Source organism: Quercus robur, chromosome 11, assembly GCF_932294415.1.
Source record: "Quercus robur chromosome 11, dhQueRobu3.1, whole genome shotgun sequence".
Lineage (NCBI taxonomy): Eukaryota > Viridiplantae > Streptophyta > Magnoliopsida > Fagales > Fagaceae > Quercus > Quercus robur.
In genome coordinates this window covers 25,056,239-25,075,661 of record NC_065544.1, presented here as the reverse complement: position 1 = coordinate 25,075,661, position 19,423 = coordinate 25,056,239, and the positions used below count along the sequence as shown (strand labels likewise).

Sequence of the window (19,423 nt, the reverse complement as noted above, 5' to 3'; positions counted from 1 at the left end):
TCAAAAAGGTGAGTGATCCATCGAATACTTGTCATTCGAAAAAATGACTCAAACAAGGGTTGACTTGGTCATACCATCTTCAAATGCACATGCAAGTCCAATGTTAGGGTATATTCCATTAGCATTGATGGAAAAGTTTTTGAGAACATCGTTTCACAAGAAATGGTGGACAAGATTAAGTTGAAGATTGAACCCCATGTAAAGCCTTAACAAATAGTATGGTTTAAGAAAGGTAAAGAGGTAAAGGTAACTAAGAGATATCTTGTTTCTTTTGAAGTGGGAAATAATTGTAAAGATAAAATTTGGTGTGATATTGTTTCCATGGATGTTAGTCATTACTTCCTTTGGGGTAGCCTTGGCAATATGATGGGCATGCTATCCATGATGGCCATAGAAATACATATACCTTTAAAATTAGAAAATTTGAATTTGTCCTTTTGCCAATTAAGAAGGAAAGAGCTCCTAAATCTTTCAAAGACGAGGGGTAGTAATTTTCTTATTTTTTCCAATTGTAATATAAGATAAAAGTACAAGAGTGGTGTACATGTTGGTCGCTAAAGAAACAAAGGAAGCTTCTTAGTGTACTCTATAGCCTACCTAACAAAGTGCACTATCTAATAAATCTAAAGAAGCATGAAGAATTGAATAAGCAAATTACGGTCCCGGTGGAGATTTTGAAGAAGGTATATATTAGAGAAAACTTGACTCCTTGTGTAGTACCGACCTTACTCATGCCAAAGGAGGATGGCACTTGATAGATGTGTGTTAATAGCCACACCATGAGCCAAATTATTATCAAATTATCTAGTCATATTCCAAGAATTGATGACTAAAAACATATTGAAGAGCAAGAGAATGCCTAAAGAATGTTAGACTGAAGCTATTGATTATGCAATCTATTTGTCCAATCGTTTCTCAACTTCGTGTGTGTGGGAGCATAGCATATCCACATGTACTAGATTAGGAGAGGTCCAAGGTAGATAACAAGAGCAAAAATTAAGTCTTCATTGGCTATGATCCATGCTCTAAAGGTTACAAGCTTAAAAATCCGAGCACTGGAAAATTAACTGTTAGTCGAGATGTGGAATTTGATGAAGAAGGTATGAGAAATGGGAGCACCCAAGAAGAAGAGAAGCATGATTTCTTTCCTTTACTTGAGGAGGAAGAGCTTTGAATAAAGTTCAAGAAGAGCCTGACGCTCCACCTCCATCACCAAAATCTCCCATTTATGAAAGTCCATCCTCTTAATCATCAGTAGAAAGAAGTGACCAAGAAGAATGAGAAGTCTACATGATCTCTATGATTCAACGAAGAATATAGATTATCTAACGCTCTTTTATCTGTTTGCTAATTGTGAACCTACAAGAATTAAAGAAGTTATGCAAGATAAGAAATGGATAAATTCTATAGATGAAGAGATCAAGGTAATAAAGAAGAATGATACATGAGAGCTAGAACCTCTTCCACGTGGAAAGAAGGAAATTGGTGTAAAATGGATGTAAAAGATGAAGAATAATGCAAAACTAAGAGGTGGAGAGATACAAAGCAAGACTGGAGGTGAAAGGCTATAGCCAAGAATGTATTGATTATGATGAAGTATTTGCCCTAGTTGCTAATTTGGAAACTATACATGTTCTAATTTCTTTAGCATCTCAAAATAAATGGAGAATTTATCAAATGGATGTAAAATCTTCTTTTTTGAATGTTTATATTGAAGAAGAAGTTTATATTGATCAGCCTATAGGCTATGTTGTCAAAGGGTAGGAAAAGAAAACTTTGTAGTTTACTAAATCTCTATATAGCTTGAAATAGGCACCAACCTAATTGACAAATATTCTCAAGAGAAAGATTCTCTAAATGCACACATGAACATGCACTATATTGTAAGGTGCATAAAAAATAGAGGTATCTTGATTGTTTGTTTGTATGTAAGTGATTTGATTTTTATAAGAAATCATCCAAGTAAGTTTGAGGACTTGAAGAAAGCAATGATTAAGGAGTTCAAAATGACAAATATTTGGCTTATGGCTTATTATCTAAGCATTGGGAGCAAATGGAAGAAGAGATATTCATTTCCTAAGAAGGATATGCTAAGGAGATGTTAGGAACTTGTTGGTTCCTAAAGGGGATGGGTCGGAAGTTGTTAGGTTCTAAGTACTTAGGAACTTATGTATTAGAACTCTAATTTGTATTGTTGGCAAACCACGATCAAAACAAGTTTTTAGTCTTGTTTAGACTTGCTCAAAGTATAGGTCTTTTGTGTAAAGTTGGAATCGAGCTGTTGCAAAATTCATTGTGCAATTCGGTCTGGCTAGATCGATCGAGAATTAGACTTGATCGATCGAAAGTAGGGTAGAATGTTTTTCTACAGAATTTTCCAACTCAGCCCTAAGCCCATATGACGTGTAGGGTTTTATGTTTTGCCCTAGATATAAAAGGGAAACCCTAACCACGTTTTTGAGGTAGCTCTATTTGCTGTGTGTGTGAATCTCTTGTGAGATTTGAGAGGTGGTTGCCTTCACACATGCTTAAGATTATCAAGAAGGAGATTTCATTAAGAGCTTGATGATCATTCAGTTGCTGCACTAAAGAGCTTAAAGAAACACAAGCGAGTGTGCTTGTATTTGCTGGAAAATCTAAGAAAGAAGGAGTCCGTGGTCTCAGAGTTCGCACGTGGTCGTGTCAGTAAGTTTCTACTAGTGGGTAGCAATAGGATGTTCGTGGTCTAAGTCGCTATTGTAAAACTTCGATTCTTTCATAGTAGATTCAGGTTTACCTTGAGGATAGTTAGGTTAAATTCTCCTCAGGTTTTTACCGGTGTGGTTTCTCGGGTCATCATATCTTTGTATTTTTTATATTCCGCACTTTACATTGATATGATTATATGATTGTGTTAACCTAGATCTGAAATTTGGACTAAATAATCACTTAGCTAATTTACTAGATTAATTCAGTTGTGTTTTAAGGGGTCTAAAAACAAACAGAAATGTTTGAAAATGGATGTGAATTGTAGATGAATTGACTTAAAGGCATAGAGAAATATTAAGAGAAAAAGGAAATGCAATAAGGAAGAGTTAAGTACTTACAATTCACATCCATTTTCATACACGGCTTTATCATAACCCATGACTTTATCCTTTTGCTTACTAATTAAGCATGGGCTCTCACCAACTGTGTGATTATAATGTTACATGTGCCAATAGTTCTAACTCTATCCTAATCCCAACATGTGTAACTAACTAACTCTATACTATCTTGGGACTAACTTTTAATTGAATGGATGGAACTTCAAGAAATATTAGGATATTACAATAGATATGAGATTCCTAACATTCCCCTCCCTTTCAAAACAGCCCACAAGGTGTTGTTATGGTTGGCATCATCATCAAAGGAAATTTTCCAAAGGACTAGTATCTTAGTGACATCCTAATCACCATATTCATACACTTCTCTTTGACTAGTGGTCTCGTGTACTTTTAAAATCCACTTAAATTCTTGAGCCTTCAATGGTTCTTTGATCTTTAAGATCTTATTGGTTCTTTGGACCTTGGAATCTTCTTGGATCCTCGAGCCCTCATTTGATTCTTGAACCATTGGAATTGTTGGCTCTTGCATCTTTGATTCTTGAATCACTAACACTTGGATTTTCGGTTCTTGAATGGTGAACTCTTGAGTGGCAGCCTCTATTGGTAAATTAAGAATTGGTTCTTAGTCCTCCAGCATGAAATTCACAGGATTTTGCATCTTGGATTTGTGGGTGATAATCTCCATTGATACATCAAGGATTGGTGTTCAAAACTGGTCTTGTAGCGCATATGATATCCATCCAATTTGTGCATAATCCCGATGCATGTACATCTTGAAAATATTCCCACGGCTCTCCTTACATGTAATAAGAGGCAATGAAAAACATGAGATGTGGTGGCGTGTTTTTTAGAGCAAAGAATTCATAGAGCTTGAGAAGCCGCCAAAAAGGATTTCCACCTTTGAATGTAAAATCAACAAAAGCTTGATGAGTTGCAATAGATTCGGTCATTTCAAGATCAACGGCTCTGATACCATTTGTTAGGAATCCAATGGTTCTTAAGGGGGATGGGTGGGAAGTTTATGGAAATGGATACGAAATGTTGGTGAGTTTACTTAATTCGAGGTAGTCTCCCTCCATAAAGAAATACTAAGAGAGAATTAAATTGCACTAAACAAGAAATTGGTTTATTCTTAAAAATGTTACAGATTAAGGTTACATGCAAGTATTTATAAAACCCAAGCTCTTATCTTGTTGGCCACACATGGCTTATTTATATAGCATGTGCTCTCACTAATTAACCCATATGATTATAGTGTTACATATGCCAAGAGATCTAACTAACTCTACTCTAATCTTAACATGTGTAACTAACTAACTCACTCAATAATATCTTGGGACTAAATACTAATTGAAGGGATGGATCTATGAGAAGTATTAGGATATTAGAACAAATATGAGATTCCTAATAGGAGATCCTTAAAAAATTTTAAATGTTAAATTATAAACTAGTTAGTACTTTGTGGAATGTGGAGTGAAGCTGTCAAAGCATGACGATAGAGAGAGGGTAAATCAAACATTCCTCAAGAGTTTGGTTGGAAGTCAGAGGTACCTAATATGCACACGACTGAACATTCTCTTTGGCGTTGGACTTCTTAGTCGCAACATAGAAGTACCAACTATGACTCATTTGATAACGGCCAAGAGAATTCTTCACCATATGAAAGGTACACTAGATTTTGGACTATTGTATTTACCCTCTATAAAGAGTTTAAACTTTTGGCTATAGCGATAGTGATTGGGCTGGGGACACCGATGATAGAAAGAGTGATAATGGGTTTGTATTCTATATGGGTGATATGCATTCGCATGGATGTCCAAAAAACAACCAATTGTGACTGTATGTTGCTATTACCTCTAGTGTTTGTCATGCAATGTGGCTTAGAAATTTGTCGAAAGAGTTGCAAATGTTGCAAGAAAAAGATACGAAGATATTTGTGGACAATAAGTTTACACTGGATCTTGTAAAGAACCTAGTCTTTCATGACTGAAGCAAGCACATTGATACCTAGTATCGTTTTATTTGAGGATGTATTGCTAGAAAGGAAATTCCACTTGAGTTTGTGAAATCACATGATTAGGGTGCAGATATCTTCACCAAGCCACTAAACTATTACACCTTCTACAAGATGCGAGCCTAAATTGCGGTGTTCAAAAATTAAGTTTAAAAGGAGGTGTTGAAAGTTAAACTTGATTTATGTTATGAAAATCTATTTTATTCATGAAATGAGTTAGTTGAATAGTTATAGATACATAAAATAATGAGGCAAGTTTACATAATGAATGTATAGAGAGTTTTTTTTGGAGTTATATAATAAACATAAGGAAAGTTATGGTTGGACATGGAGTATATATACCTCATGCATCCGTCAATTTAGAAAAAGTGTGAATAAAGAGAAATACAATTGTTTAAGAGTTTTCTTACTCTTCTTAAAGGAAGAGTTTTTTTCTTTCTTTTTTTTGAGAAAAAAAAAAAAAAAACAACAACATTGAAGGCAGAGTTGAAGCAGCTAATTGAAGCTATACAATAAGCAAGTGCAACTCTAAAATTCAGGGAAAATAAAAAATTAGATTATAAGCTAATTAATAGGCAATAATTAGCAATATTCAAAGACAAAATATCCCGCTTATAGAACTTCAAAACAAGTAGCAGCTACATATATTCGTTAAACCCTTCAAGGTAAGAATTGAAAACTGTTTATTTGGTTTACCAAAAAAAGAAAAACTGTTTCTTTTTTTTTCTTTTTTCTTTTTGCTTTCCCTTTTCTTTAGACAGAAACCATAAGATTTTGCAGTACTTTTTCATTTCTTGATTTGATGCTACATGGCACTTATTTAAATTATTTTCTCTTTATAATGCTATATAGTAATATTTTTTAAATCACTTATTTGGTTTGTTCAGTAAAGGATCTCTATTTTGAGCAGTTGGGTCTCTCACTCTCTCACACACACACCCCTTAGAAATCATAAAATCATAGTGAATGCATGAACAAAGCGATCAAGGAATGGACAATGACATACTTTTCTATAGATAGAAAAAAGGGTTTTTCTCTCTAAAAAAAATGAAAAAATAAAAAAGGTTTTTCTATAAGTAGAAAGAAGTGTGAGAAAGAGATTGAAACCTTGAGCTGGCGTATTCAAAGAGCTTTCCCGTAGCAGAAAAGACCATGAGACCAATTTCAACATCGCAGAGAGTAGAGAGCTCAAAAGCTTTCTTAAAAAGTCCTCTCCTCCTCTTTGAGAATGTCACCTGCCTTGCCGGCAAGTTGTCAATCTTCTTAATCTGAATTTTCCTCTTCGTCATTTTCCCAGATTATTTATCAGACCCTTTACTTCAAAGTTCAAACCAAATTATTAGCCCAACTTTGTATTCCAGAAATAGAAACTATTTGCATACAAAGCTGTGAGAGAGAGAAGAAAAGAGATATGTAGAGAATAGTAAAAAAATAAATTACTAAATGTTATGGGTTTCGGAATGGTAAAGACTATAGAGAAATAAAATGAAATCTATGTATTATTGTACGGAAGCGGAATATTGTCTTTGATAGAAGTTTAACCAAAGCAGGGGCGGAGGGAGGGGGGGGGGGGCGAGGGGGGGCAGGTGCCCCCCTGAACTTCCAAATTTTTTACTAATAATGGCAGTATATTGCATTAAAATGTATTATTTGCCCCTCTACACAAAAGCCAAAAAACTTTTCCTTAACTAGAACTCTTGAGACTACCATAACTCTAATATAGAACTATGCGTCCCACCTAGTAACCATTAAAAAAAAAAAACCTATGCTACTGATATATGCCTATACGGAATAGGAATCACAGCATCCTAATACTAATAGAACTCTAAAAAAAAAAAGTGTATATATGATACAGTGTAAAGCATGCCTCCCATATTTAACAAAAAAAAAAAAGTTTTTGAATGTTTTTAAAATTAAGTAAAGGGAGGAAAATAATTTGCTTTTAAGAAAAAGAAATTTTAAATTTGGTAATTCATTTGGTCAAATATTTCTATGCTCTACTCTTTCTCCATATCTCTCTAATTTAGAGAAATTAAAAATGAGAAGTTAGAAGTAATTAGAACCCCTCCAAATCTCTCCATTTCATTTCTTAAAAAAAAATCCAAATAAGGTAATTTATCTTACTTTCCCTCGCTTTACTTTACTCCCATCTATTCAAACAAGCTATTAGAGTTTCTGTTGAGTTTTTAAAAGCATTCAAGTTGAGTTTTTTAAAGAATTCAAGTCATTGACTCACGTTTATATAGTCACAGGTATATTGCATACTCTTAATATTCACGTTTAAATTTTTTTAGATTAGTTTTTGACTTTCAATTTTGTCTTTTGATCTTGCCCCCCTTGACCTAAATTCCTGGCTCCGCCACTGAACCAAAGTATCAGATAAAAAATATAACAAATCGAACTGCACTTGCTTTTTTTTTTTTTTTCTTTCTTTTTTTTTTCCTTTTTTTTGAAAAAAACTGCACTTACTCAACCAATAAAATATGGAAAAATATAATATTTACCAAAAATATTATATATAAAATATAACAAATCAAGCTGCACTTGCTTTTTCTTTTTTCATGAAAAAAACTGTACTTACTCTAACTATAAAAAATAAAATAAAATAAAATCTGAGCAAGGGTGTACCCTACAGGCCTACACAGCCCACATAACTAACAAAAGTGTTGTTTCTTTTTTTTTTTTTTTTAAACTGTTGTATGGCATGGAAGCACACTAGCTTAAATTTAACATTGAATTTATATTCTCATAAATTATATATTAAAGATATTTTCTTAATTGTTTTTAATGTTACATCGTAATTTGAAGATGATCAAAACCATAATAAAAGTTAAATTATAATTTTTATCTATTCTTATTTTTGTTTATATATATATTTAGAAAGACTATATATATGATTTAAGTTCCTTTATTTACTCTTTTCAAAAAAAAAAAAATCCTTCATTTACTTTTGAATCTAGTTTTTCCTGTCATCAAAAAAAAAAAAAAAAAAAAAAAAAAAAAAAAAAAAAAAAAAAAACTATCAGAACAAAATTGAAAAATTGAAAACTAGTTAAGTTTCGATGATGCAATTTGTATTTAGTCTTTTAAAAAGTTAGGTTAAGTCTTCAAGAGCCTTTGAGTAAGTAATATTACCCAATTCTTTAATAGAGAAGAATTTAAATTCAAATCTCTCTCTCACACACACACACATATATATATAGGGTTGGGTTCAAGTTACAGTTGGTGTAATTTTAAGTAATGTTACACCATTCAATAACTTGTTAAGGAATTTATATTTTGAAAATTCCATTATTGGATTACATGTTCTAAACATGCATGAATGCCAATTTTCATACCAATTGGATGCTATTTACCATTCGATCCATAAACTCGTCTTTTATACATTATTTTAAACTACAAAAACTTGAATTTATACAATTGATAGAGACATGACTATTGATCTTTAATCACCTGAAATTTTGCAAGCATGGAGAATATACAAAGATAATGTAATCCAATAGTCGATTCGTCAAAATTCACATCCAATTAAAAAATTTTGATTAGTGTAATATCGTTTAGAGTTATACCAGGTATAATTTGAAGCAATGTTACACCACTCAATATTTAAATAGAATCACAATTTCATTAGGGTTGGACATTTATAAATTATAGTGAACATGGTTATGAGAACAATTATCTCAAGTAATAATGAGAAAACAAACAAGGGTTTTGTTCTTACACTTTTGTAGACACCAAATTTTATAACCTGTATTTAACCTCATCAGGAGACAAAAGGGTAATTTTACATCTCGAAGGTAAAATCGAAACTTTTAACCATAATTTCATTCACTTCATATAAAACAAATCTTGAAATCTTAATAATCAAAACTAATCTTTATAATCAAAGCTACGACTCACAGACTTCGATCGAAACCATTGGATTAAAAGATATCATGAAATCAAGTTTTAACTACTAAAATGTATACACAAGGTTGAATATGATTAGGTATGATTATGAACAACTGATTTTAATTGGTATCGTGAGTATTCAATTTAAAATCGGAGACATGTCATAATCCTAATCGATTGAACTAAAAATAATTGCAAGGTTGCACACACTTGATTAATCGATTATCAAATATTAAGGATTTCTCAATTATTGTTGTAATTATCCTGAAAAACAGCAATTAGGCAAAATTAAGTGTTTTTAGGGCCCTAATAAATGTGATCAGGTTAAAATGAAATTTGCTCACTCTTTTGTCAATATCCTTGAATCATTACTAATGATTTTTTTTTTTTTTTTGAGGAACAATTACTAATGAAAAGTTAAAATGTATTGTTCCTTATTTTTTTTAAATGTATTATTGCTAATTATTTAACCATAATAGGTTTAGAAAAATGGTTTTACTGTTTTATTTTTATTTTTATAATTCGATAATTGGAAGAAGAGTATTTGTCAATTAATCTACAATGCTCTTGGCAAAAGGTTTTATAATTTAACGTCACATCTTGTAAAAATAAGGAGATTTAAATGTATAATATTCTTTGATATGTTTTAAAAAATAAATTACCTAAGTTTTAGGCCCAAAAAATGTAAAAAGAAAACCCAATACTACTAAATATATAAAAATGGAAATTTCATTTATATCATCTAAACTTACAAAGAAAGAAGTAGAAAAAGAGAAAGTTCTACTTTATTCCTGTTTGGTAGACTTTACTTTGTAACCCTATGTCTTGGAAGGTGTCAATTTATTTTTGTTAGGTTCTAAAATTTTAGGAACTAAATGCATTAGAACTTCATTTTATATATGTTGGCAAACCATGATCAAAACATTTAGTCTAAGTTTAGACTTGCTCAAAGTTTATTTTAATGTAAGTTTGGAATCGAGTAATTGCAGGAAATTACTATTCAATTCTACAAGGCTCGATCGATCGAAAATCGCAGATTAGAAATTTTCTACAGTATTTTCAAACGCAACCCAAGCCCATATGACGTGTAGGGTTAAGTGTTTCACTCCTAGTATAAAAGGAAAAACTCTAACTACGTTTTAGATGTCTTTTTTGTGTTGTGTGTTTAATCTTTTGTGAGATCTGAGAAGTGTTTACCTTAGAACACACGCATAGTTCTACCAAGATCAAGATTCACATCAAGAATTGGTAGGTGATTCAATTGCTGTATAAAGAACTTTCAAAGAACAACAAAACCTTTGAGAGGTGTCTCAAAGTCACAAGTAGGAGAACTTATGTTGGTGCAGATTCAAGGAAAGAAATAATCTGTGGACTCGGAGCTGTCACGTGGTCGTAGTAGTAAGTTTTTTACACGAGGTAGCATTAGGATGTTAATGGTCTAAGTCCTATTGTACAAACTTCAATTATTTTATAGTGGATTTGTTTTTACCTTGAGGATAGCTAGGTTAAATCTTCCTCAAGTTTTTACCAGTTTGGTTTTCCTAGGTCATTAGATTTTTGTGTCATTAATTTTCCGCATTATATTTGTGTTGTTCACAATAGTTTAACCTAGACTTGAATAACAAACTTGTTAATTAACTTGGATTAATATTAGGTTAAACATATTGTTTTAAGGGGTCTAAAAACCTAACAATTTTCTTTATTATATATAAAATATAATATAATGGAGAAAATATGTTTATATAATAATAATGGAGAAATCACCGAGAGAGTAAAATGATACGTATTCACATAGAAAGAATGAAAAAAATAATGAAAATGTTGAAACGGGTATAATATATAATATTGGAATCAAATCAGTAAAATACTATTAGATTTTGTTCCAGACTTCCAGTAATAAAAGTAGGGACTAATGGAGGTCAACATTTAAACTTTTTTTTGGTAAACAACATTTAAACTTTTTCAACAAGAGATAAAGGGACTAGGCTTTTGAGCCCATGACTTTTTTAATTTTTTGCAGAAGCGGGCCCATGACTTAAATACAAAAATGGACCACAAGATGGTCCAGGAACCTTTTCAGATACAAAAATGGAACTATTTTACTTAATTTTTCCTGAAAAAGATAATTTGATTGAGAAGAAGGAACAAAAATGGTCTAGTCTTCGCTTAAGCGAATAAACTGGCGAAGCACTCTTGTCACTTGTTCTATTAGATGATTTTATAAAGGGCAAATATTAACAAGTATCATGTGGTGGTTGTTAAGGTTAAACTAATGTAGATTCCATTTAATAAATAAATTGGATAACTGAAAGAAGAAAAAAAAAAAAAAAACATAAAACTGGCTCTATAATCTATTTTAAATTTTTTTTTTTCTTTATGAACCTAGCTCCGTAGCCTATAAAGCTACAAAAAAAAAAAAAAAAAGGACAAAAAGATGTTGTGAAGCACAAAAAACTGCATACGGTACCCATCAACACAACCCATTTATATTGGGAAAATTTTTATTTTATTTAAGTATGGTCTACATCAAGTTTCAATAATTGTTAATCTTTAGGTTATGTTTGGATTTGGCTGAAAAAGCCAGCGTGTCTGCGTCTGGCGCTTTTTTTTTTTTTTTTTTGGCACACGTTTAAGAGACAAATTTTACTGTTACGACTATTGTTGATGCCCTATTCATGAACAGTAGCCATAATATTTGACTTTTCAACCCCTTTTTAGCACACCAGTGGGTCCTGTCCACTGTTCACAGGACCCACAAACCTTACTTTTCAGCAACTTTTTCATTAAAAATGGGTCCCACGGTACAATTTACACATTTAAAAATTATTTTGCTACAGTATTTTTCAGTTTTCAGCTGTATCCAAAAGGACCCTTAGTTTAAAAGGTCACACTCAACTAATTTAAAGTTGAGATTTTTTTTTTTAGTAACTGTAAATGGGGGTACCACTATACATATCACTCGAGTTAAGAGACTAGGTGTGCGTTTGGGAAGCGCAGAATCGTTCACGTTTGTGTTTTAAACTTTTTTTTTTTAAGCCATGATTGTTGACTTTGGGGTGTGAACAGTGCACACATAGTAATTTTTTTAACAACTTTTCAGTCACAGGACCCACAAACTTCACTTTTCAGCAGTTTTTTCTTTAAAAATGGATCCCACGGTACTATTCACACATTTAAAAATTATTTTGTTACAGTGTTTTTCAATTTTCAGTTGTATCCAAATGGACCCTAGATGTTTGAAGTAGTTTTATTTCTTTTTTGATTCATAAATTTAATTAATTCAAATTGTTTTTAAAGTACCTGCTTTAGATATATATCTCAATTTAACAGTTTTGGAATTGGGATTGAAAAATATATAAATTAAAGGATGTGACCACATGTACTATATATGATTAATAAATCAAACTATATAAAGATAAAAGTGGTAAGTGTAATCTCTTTAAAAAAAAAAAAAGTGGTAAGTGTAATTATTAATTTCAAAATGTTTAATATATTCATGTTTTTTTGTAATACCAAAAATAAATAAGTTTGGTGAGATTTCCAGTTGTAAACCTACTAGCATTACTTGAGGAGATAATCAATTACTTGAAGAGTCATACACACATCAAGGAGATAATCAATTACTTGAGGAGTGCTACTTTTAGATATTCACATTAGTAGCCCCAAAATAACAAACCAAAAAAAAAAAAATAAAAAAATAAAAAGAAAGAAAGAAAAGAAGAATGACATTTGATTTTTATTAATCTTAACTAGCCCTAACATGTTAAACGTTTTTTTTTTTTTTGGATGAGTTTACTTCATGGTGATTGGTGAATACCAAATTATATACTAATGCAATTTTGACCCAAAAAACACATAATTTAAAATCTTGCTTTATTTTATTTACTTTATATATATATATATATATATATAGAGAGAGAGAGAGAGAGAGAGAGAGAGAGAGAGAGAGAGAGAGAGAGAGAGAGAGAGAACCAAGACAAGATCTAGTTATATATTGACGAAACCTGTGAAGTGCTAATCTTGAGTTGCCAAGGAAGACTAGGAACTAGAACAATCCAACCTAGAAAAATTCATAATTCAAAATTAAAAACAAAAAAAGAAGAAGAAAAAAGCAAAAAAGAAAACACTGGGAGCAAATTAATATTATGAATTATGATAACACTTTTCTCAAGTTGGTGCAAGAATCTGGATTGCAAAATCGTAGGAAGCTCACAGAAGTCTTATTGCTAGCAAGATTGACTTGAAAACATTTTTAGACCTTAAGGATTAAACTAAAGTGTACTCAAAAGCACCATTCTTGATAAAGAAATGTTGCGGAAAATACATAATACTAGCAATCACGCAAAGATAAACAAAACCTATTGCAAAATTTTGAATCAATTTATCAATAGTATGACTTGCCATCAGTCTCAACCCTACACTCAACCTTTTCCAACATCCTCTACTTCATTTTCCATTGTAACAAATAGACCCTTTATTCATCCATAAAAATGACTAAGCATCCAAAATCTACCGTATACACAAGCAGACTCTCTTAGAATCAGCTGGTGGAAACAAATTGGTCCTACGTACAGAAAGTTAATTACAGCTCTGAGCTAGGATTTGTATTTACTTAAACATGGCCTTCTTTCTTTTGTATTTGAGAAAAGAGAATCCATGTATTGCTTCTTGATCTTCACAATACTTCAAATTCATTTAGGAAAATGTAGCCTGCAAGACATAGAATGATGCACTAAGGCAAACAGTTTCTCTATAGTAACAGCACGCATTTCTAGGCATGCAATCAATGATGATAGTTAAGTTGCTACACAAACAAAAGAATTGCTCATTGACGAGTTGAAAGTGATATCAACCTGTGGTTGCAACCATTAATTTCACCAACAAATTTATCTTTCAGTACCAGATAAGCCCATATAGAACTATAAATTAGAATATAGTACATACTGTAATGCTAAATCCAGAGAAATAACTAAACCTAAGGACAAAATTATTAGTTTGGTCAAGTTCCTCTACTGAAACTACAACTATATACCATATGGCCCCTAAATATTGAGGTTTGATGCAAATATCCTTTGATTGAATCCTGATTATTATTTCATACTTCATCCAAAAAACTAAAATTTTTTAAGAATTTCACAAACTTACCCCAACTTGAGAGATATGTCTGAATTGCCATTGTCATGAGGATCAGATAAGTTGCAAAGGTTGGTGATTGACTCAGATGACTGACCTTGTTCAAGTACATGCGTTTGAGTGCTAAACAGATTCTCCATTTGTGGAAGATACATTTTTTATAACTGAGATAGGAAGAGAGGAGAAAGAACTTTTTCTATAGAAAAAGACCTATTACCTGTTTTAGTCATTGGTTTTCTTCCATTAGTTGGGCTCCCTGCATTAAAAGAATAAGATGAACTGAGAGCCATTACTAAGAATTCTTAGCCTTAAATACAAATATAATTTAATTAATATGGTTTATTTACCTAACTTCATATATAAGAAATCGATGCATTATGAATTGGTATAGGTCAGGTGATAGGATAAACAATGTAACATTCAGTTCTGAATTTACGTTGGCAATTGTTTCAACTAAATATTCAATGGAGGTTGTTACTTGTTGTTAGCCATGTGAACTTTTCCTTTCTCTACCCATTGAGCTAGCCAGTGCACACAAAGACCACTATTTTTATGAACTTGCACCAACTAGCATTAACATTATGACAAAGTTTTACAACTGACATTTGCTAAAGATGGAATTAAGGGTTAAGCATATAACATTATAGTAGTCCAAATTTTACACAGTACTAACTATATTACTGCAATCTTAGGGTTAACACAGAGTTAGTCTACTACATATTCCCTTAAATAAGTACACTATTATACATAAAACTCAATAATAAATATGTAGTTGTTTAAAACTTTCTACTGTTCACGTAGGACACTTAAGACAAAACCACCTTAATTCCTTGTGTTCTTTCAACTTCTCTTAGTTTCTTCTTTCCACCTAATATTTCAACATTTTACCATGATATCATTATGGAGCGGATCATCACTAAAGTACGAAACTGTTATACATTGAAACCATATGAACTTTAGCTCAAGGCCACTGATCTGTTCCGGAAATGTCTTGCAAACATTATAATAACTTTATGAAATGTCTTGCAAAGATTTAAAGTTTGGAATTTGACCTTTTGCTGAAGGGCAGTGATCTCTTCCAGAAATCTTTCACCCTACAAGACAAAAGTTTCTTATATTAAGATAAAGTACATAAATTTCAACACTCCATTATAATGCCGGCAAACAGAGATAAAAAAGAGAGACAAGCCTTTGTTTCTATAACACGGCTCAGGCCTACTTTAAGCTCTTTCTCTAGTCTCTGTAATTCTTCTATATCCATTCCAGGGAGCTCTTCTCCTCTAATCTTCCTGTGTTAGGTGTGAACATTTCTCAACATTAATTTATTGTGGTATATATGTCTTTACAGTAACAAGATGATAGTGATGTAGCTATAATACCTCAGTTCATGTGTCTTCTCCTCAATTTCCTTGCTCCACATGGCGTAGGAGGTACCGTTCTCAAGCTAATATAAACAATTGCCGTTCATGAAGATTTTTGAAATGTGATGTGTTACCGAGCACTTTTAATATAACAATGGTTCTAAAATATGTAAGCATTACCTGCCTTAAATAAGAGATTTTTAGGGTTGCCGTAAATGTCAGGGTCATCATTCTGGTAGTGCAACAAGTAGTCTTCTAAGTTGTTTTTTTAAAAATACCTAGCTTTTCTTATGGTGGTAGGATTTTCATTAAAATGCAAATTTCAAAGTTTTAATGAAAATTTCATGAGAAAGTGGATAAAGAAATAATCCAGAGTCATGTTTCCTTCTGACTTTCAATTTAGAATTCAGAACACGATCCCATTTGTTTTGGGATGTCTCCTAAGGTTTGTAGGATTTGATTTTGTAAATTTTCTAATTTTGATCTTTTTGGTGATATTTCATATTTCTAGCCTCATTTTTTGCTTCACACGAATTAGGGTGTTTTATGGTCTACTAGCCTTCCTATGATTTCTTTTCCTATTTATATGCATAGTAGCCTCCAAGGTATTTCACAATTTCATTAATATAAATTTTAAAATGTTTTTTCTCCATTCCTTTTGGTGGACTTCAATTTTCCTTGGGAATTAAAGGAGCCTCGAATGGATTCAAGAGTTATTATCTCAAAGGAGACGTAATCTATTTCTTATGACTTTCCACCTCACTTATTTACGAACTAAAAAAATTTAAAACATCATACCGGTAGCTCAAGAGACAGTTGGTCCATTTTGCCAAGATTCTCTGGATGTAGATTATGCCTTTCAATTACCTGCTGCACACTTCATACAACATAAGGATAGCACATTCAATTCTTTTATCTCTCTCTCATTTTAATAAAATGAAAGTGCGGATGAACTTATAAACTACCACTATGTATTTCTAACTCATATCTAAGGAAATAAAACTTGAACTGGTGACTGAAGAACTAATTATTATCTCATGTTGGCATATCTGCCATTGTCTGCAGGCCAATTGTGTTTTCCAAATTAAAATGTGAAATACAAGTAATATTTATATTGATTGACACAAACTATGTGCAAACTTCTAGTCTGGTCAAACTCTAAAAGGTGAACATCTATACAAACTCCTAAATTATTTATATTGATTGACACAAGGGGTACATTATGATGCAAGAAGCAGTAAAATTATCTAGGATTTTATTTTTGAATGTAACTTTTTTTTTTTTTTTTTTTTACTTTAATTTTTACAATGAGCTTTACTGTTGAGGGTTTTAGGTGATTTGACTAGGCATTTTTCTATATTGGCGTAATCCCTGGACCCTATTAAACTAGTGCTCTTGTAATTGTGAAAGACAATACAATTTGAATTAGAATAATTTGATGATTTGAGAATGATGACTTTCTCTTTGTTTGGTAGTGATGCCAAATACCCTTAGGTGGTGATGCCTAGGGCTTGAAAGCAGATTTTAGGAGGTGGAGCCTAAATTTTGTCTTGTTTACCCTTTTATTCTTCTTTTATCCTTATTTTCCTATTTTATTCGACATCAACTTGGTATCAGAATATCTGATCTCCTCCACTCAATTCAAATCAGTACAAAAAAAAAAAAATAATAATAAAAAAAAATAAAAAAAAATACTCCACCCATTAGCCCAATTTTCGAAAGAAGAAGTGAGATTAGCCCATTAAACCTAGAAGCAATCAAGTTCTTTAGCTTTTAGCAACAAGTAAAGTTTCAGTCTTTGTATTTTGTGGCTAAAAATTACTTCCTTTGATAGAGACTTTGGGGAGTAGCTTAAGGAGGATGTGAAAATCCTCCTTAACTCTTATTCCTCCATTGATAACCTCCTCACTCTTATTGATAAAGTCAAAAATTTGTTAGCAAATGTGGATCAAGCACCATCCAAATCAATGCAAAATGCACTTTTACCCTCAAAGAAGGCATTGGTCACTAATGAACTTTTCAGTTGCATCTTGCATTACTAAGATTACGAGGATAACAACACCGGATGCCCCATATGATGATGAGCAAATGAAGGAAATATTTCAGCTGATTGTAGCAACATTTGAAAATTTGTCTATTTGTCTCATGTGCCCAATTGTTACCATACCAAGGAGGTTTCAATTCTTGACACTATAGCAAAGGATTGGTCATGCTTGGTGATGCTAGACCTTGAGTGTGATGCATTGATTGTTGAGATGTTTCAAATTTTCTTCAAAATAATTAGGTCCATCTATTCACTTGTTGTATTTTCGGCCATGGAAACAATTATGTCTCTAGACAAATATAAAGAAATTTCCTTGATTCTTCTCAGTCCACTTTTAGCTAGTGTAAGAAAGGAAATTCAAAAAGTTTCAACTATTTTGTAAAAATTGGGGGAGCAAGTAATCACTAAGATTAATGCCTAACAAGACAAAATAATGACATCCACTCAAAAACTACCCAACAAGCTTGAGGGTAAAGCTTTACACATGAGAGATAGTAATGTCGAGGCACCAAAAATTTGTTATGCAAAGGAGATGAACGTGCCAACAACTATCCAGTTAGTACATCCTCAACCATGTGTAGTAGACCAAATTCAAGTTGTTGATGAGTCAATACTTGATTAGGCGAAAGTTCAGCAAGAGAAGAAAAATTTTGAGGGTGTGCATGATGTGTAGTGGAATCTGCTGAATATGCTACAATCAGTCCTCTATGGTGCATGGAGATAAACAACTTGATGAAGTGGAGAAAGTGGATACTATGGTAATTCAAGTGAAGATTGTGTTGATTTTAAACATTGGTCTTCTCATTTCCATAGAGTATCATGATGTGATGGAATGCAAAGCTTTGTTATTCTACGTGCTTCTAGATGTGGTTGCTATATTGTGGCAAGCATTGTGTGCTAGAGTTCTAATCCTTCTCTTCTTCAAAACTCAAGGTCGAGTTTTCTTCAAACACGAAAGTATGATAGAGGGAGCATTAAAACCATCTAAGATTTTATTTCCGAATGAAAAAATAATTTTGTTTTCGACTTTAAATTTTGAATTTAGTTTTAAGGGATTTGTTTAGGCATTTTCCATATTGGTGTAATACCTAAACCCTATTAAACTAGTACTTTTGTAGTCGTGAAAGGTAGTCCAATTTGAATAAGAATAATTTGATAATGATGGCTTTTTCTTTGTTTGGTGGTGAATGGTGATGTCTAGGGCTTGCACGCAAATTCAAGGTGGTGAAGCCTAGTATTTGTCTTGTTTATTCTCTTATTTTCCTACAGTGTTCTACATCATATTAATTTCTTACTTATCTAGTAAATTTCCAATTTTTTCAGGCATCAAATAAAATTACTTAAAGACTTTTGGATTTAGTTCAAGCTATTGCATTAAAATGTTACATAATTATTGCTTGCAGGATAAATATCATAGAGTAAATACTGTTTTAGTTTCGGAAAGTTTAAAGATTGAAAAGATACTCTAAAATTCAAAGTAAGACTTCACAAAACTCGTCATATTAGTTTTCCATGACAGTTCATCATGAAACCCTACAAAATCCTAGACATCTAGGTATGCACTTCTTGTTATTTAAATTAATGTTGCTAAATTTTTTTATCATTAACTACATTGAAATTCCTTTTGAAAATGCTTTATCTCGTTAATTGCAATTGTTAATAGCCACAATCAAATACAAGTTGATAAGTCCCACTAATGCACTGTAAAGAGCACAATTATGATGGCAAAGGCCATGTTATTATCATGATCCTGATTAATGTGACTATAAGATCAATACTAAAACTAACATAGTACTTATCAAATTTGAAAGAAATCTAGTTAATTGACTAAGTTATGCTACTTATTTTCACTGTGGTTTTATTAGTAATTAGAGATTCTTGTAAGTTGAAGATT

General features: G+C 31.9%; 1 protein-coding gene across 4 annotated transcripts in view; it reads right to left on the bottom strand.

Moving 5' to 3' along the window:
* LOC126705333 (MADS-box protein JOINTLESS-like) overlaps window positions 1–19,423 on the bottom strand; it is a 272,125-nt gene that overhangs the window by 116,943 nt on the left and 135,759 nt on the right. For 2 of the 4 annotated variants that reach the window (XM_050404267.1, XM_050404272.1), the window contains exon 1: window positions 6,208–6,542. The exons of 1 other annotated variant lie outside the window; for it this stretch is intronic. In XM_050404267.1, the coding sequence (XP_050260224.1) occupies window positions 6,208–6,389 (182 nt within the window). In that variant the 5' untranslated portion in view covers window positions 6,390–6,542. Of the gene's footprint in view, window positions 1–6,207; window positions 6,543–16,283; window positions 16,353–19,423 lie in introns of those variants that run through there. One more of the 4 variants, XM_050404273.1, reaches the window with a different exon arrangement.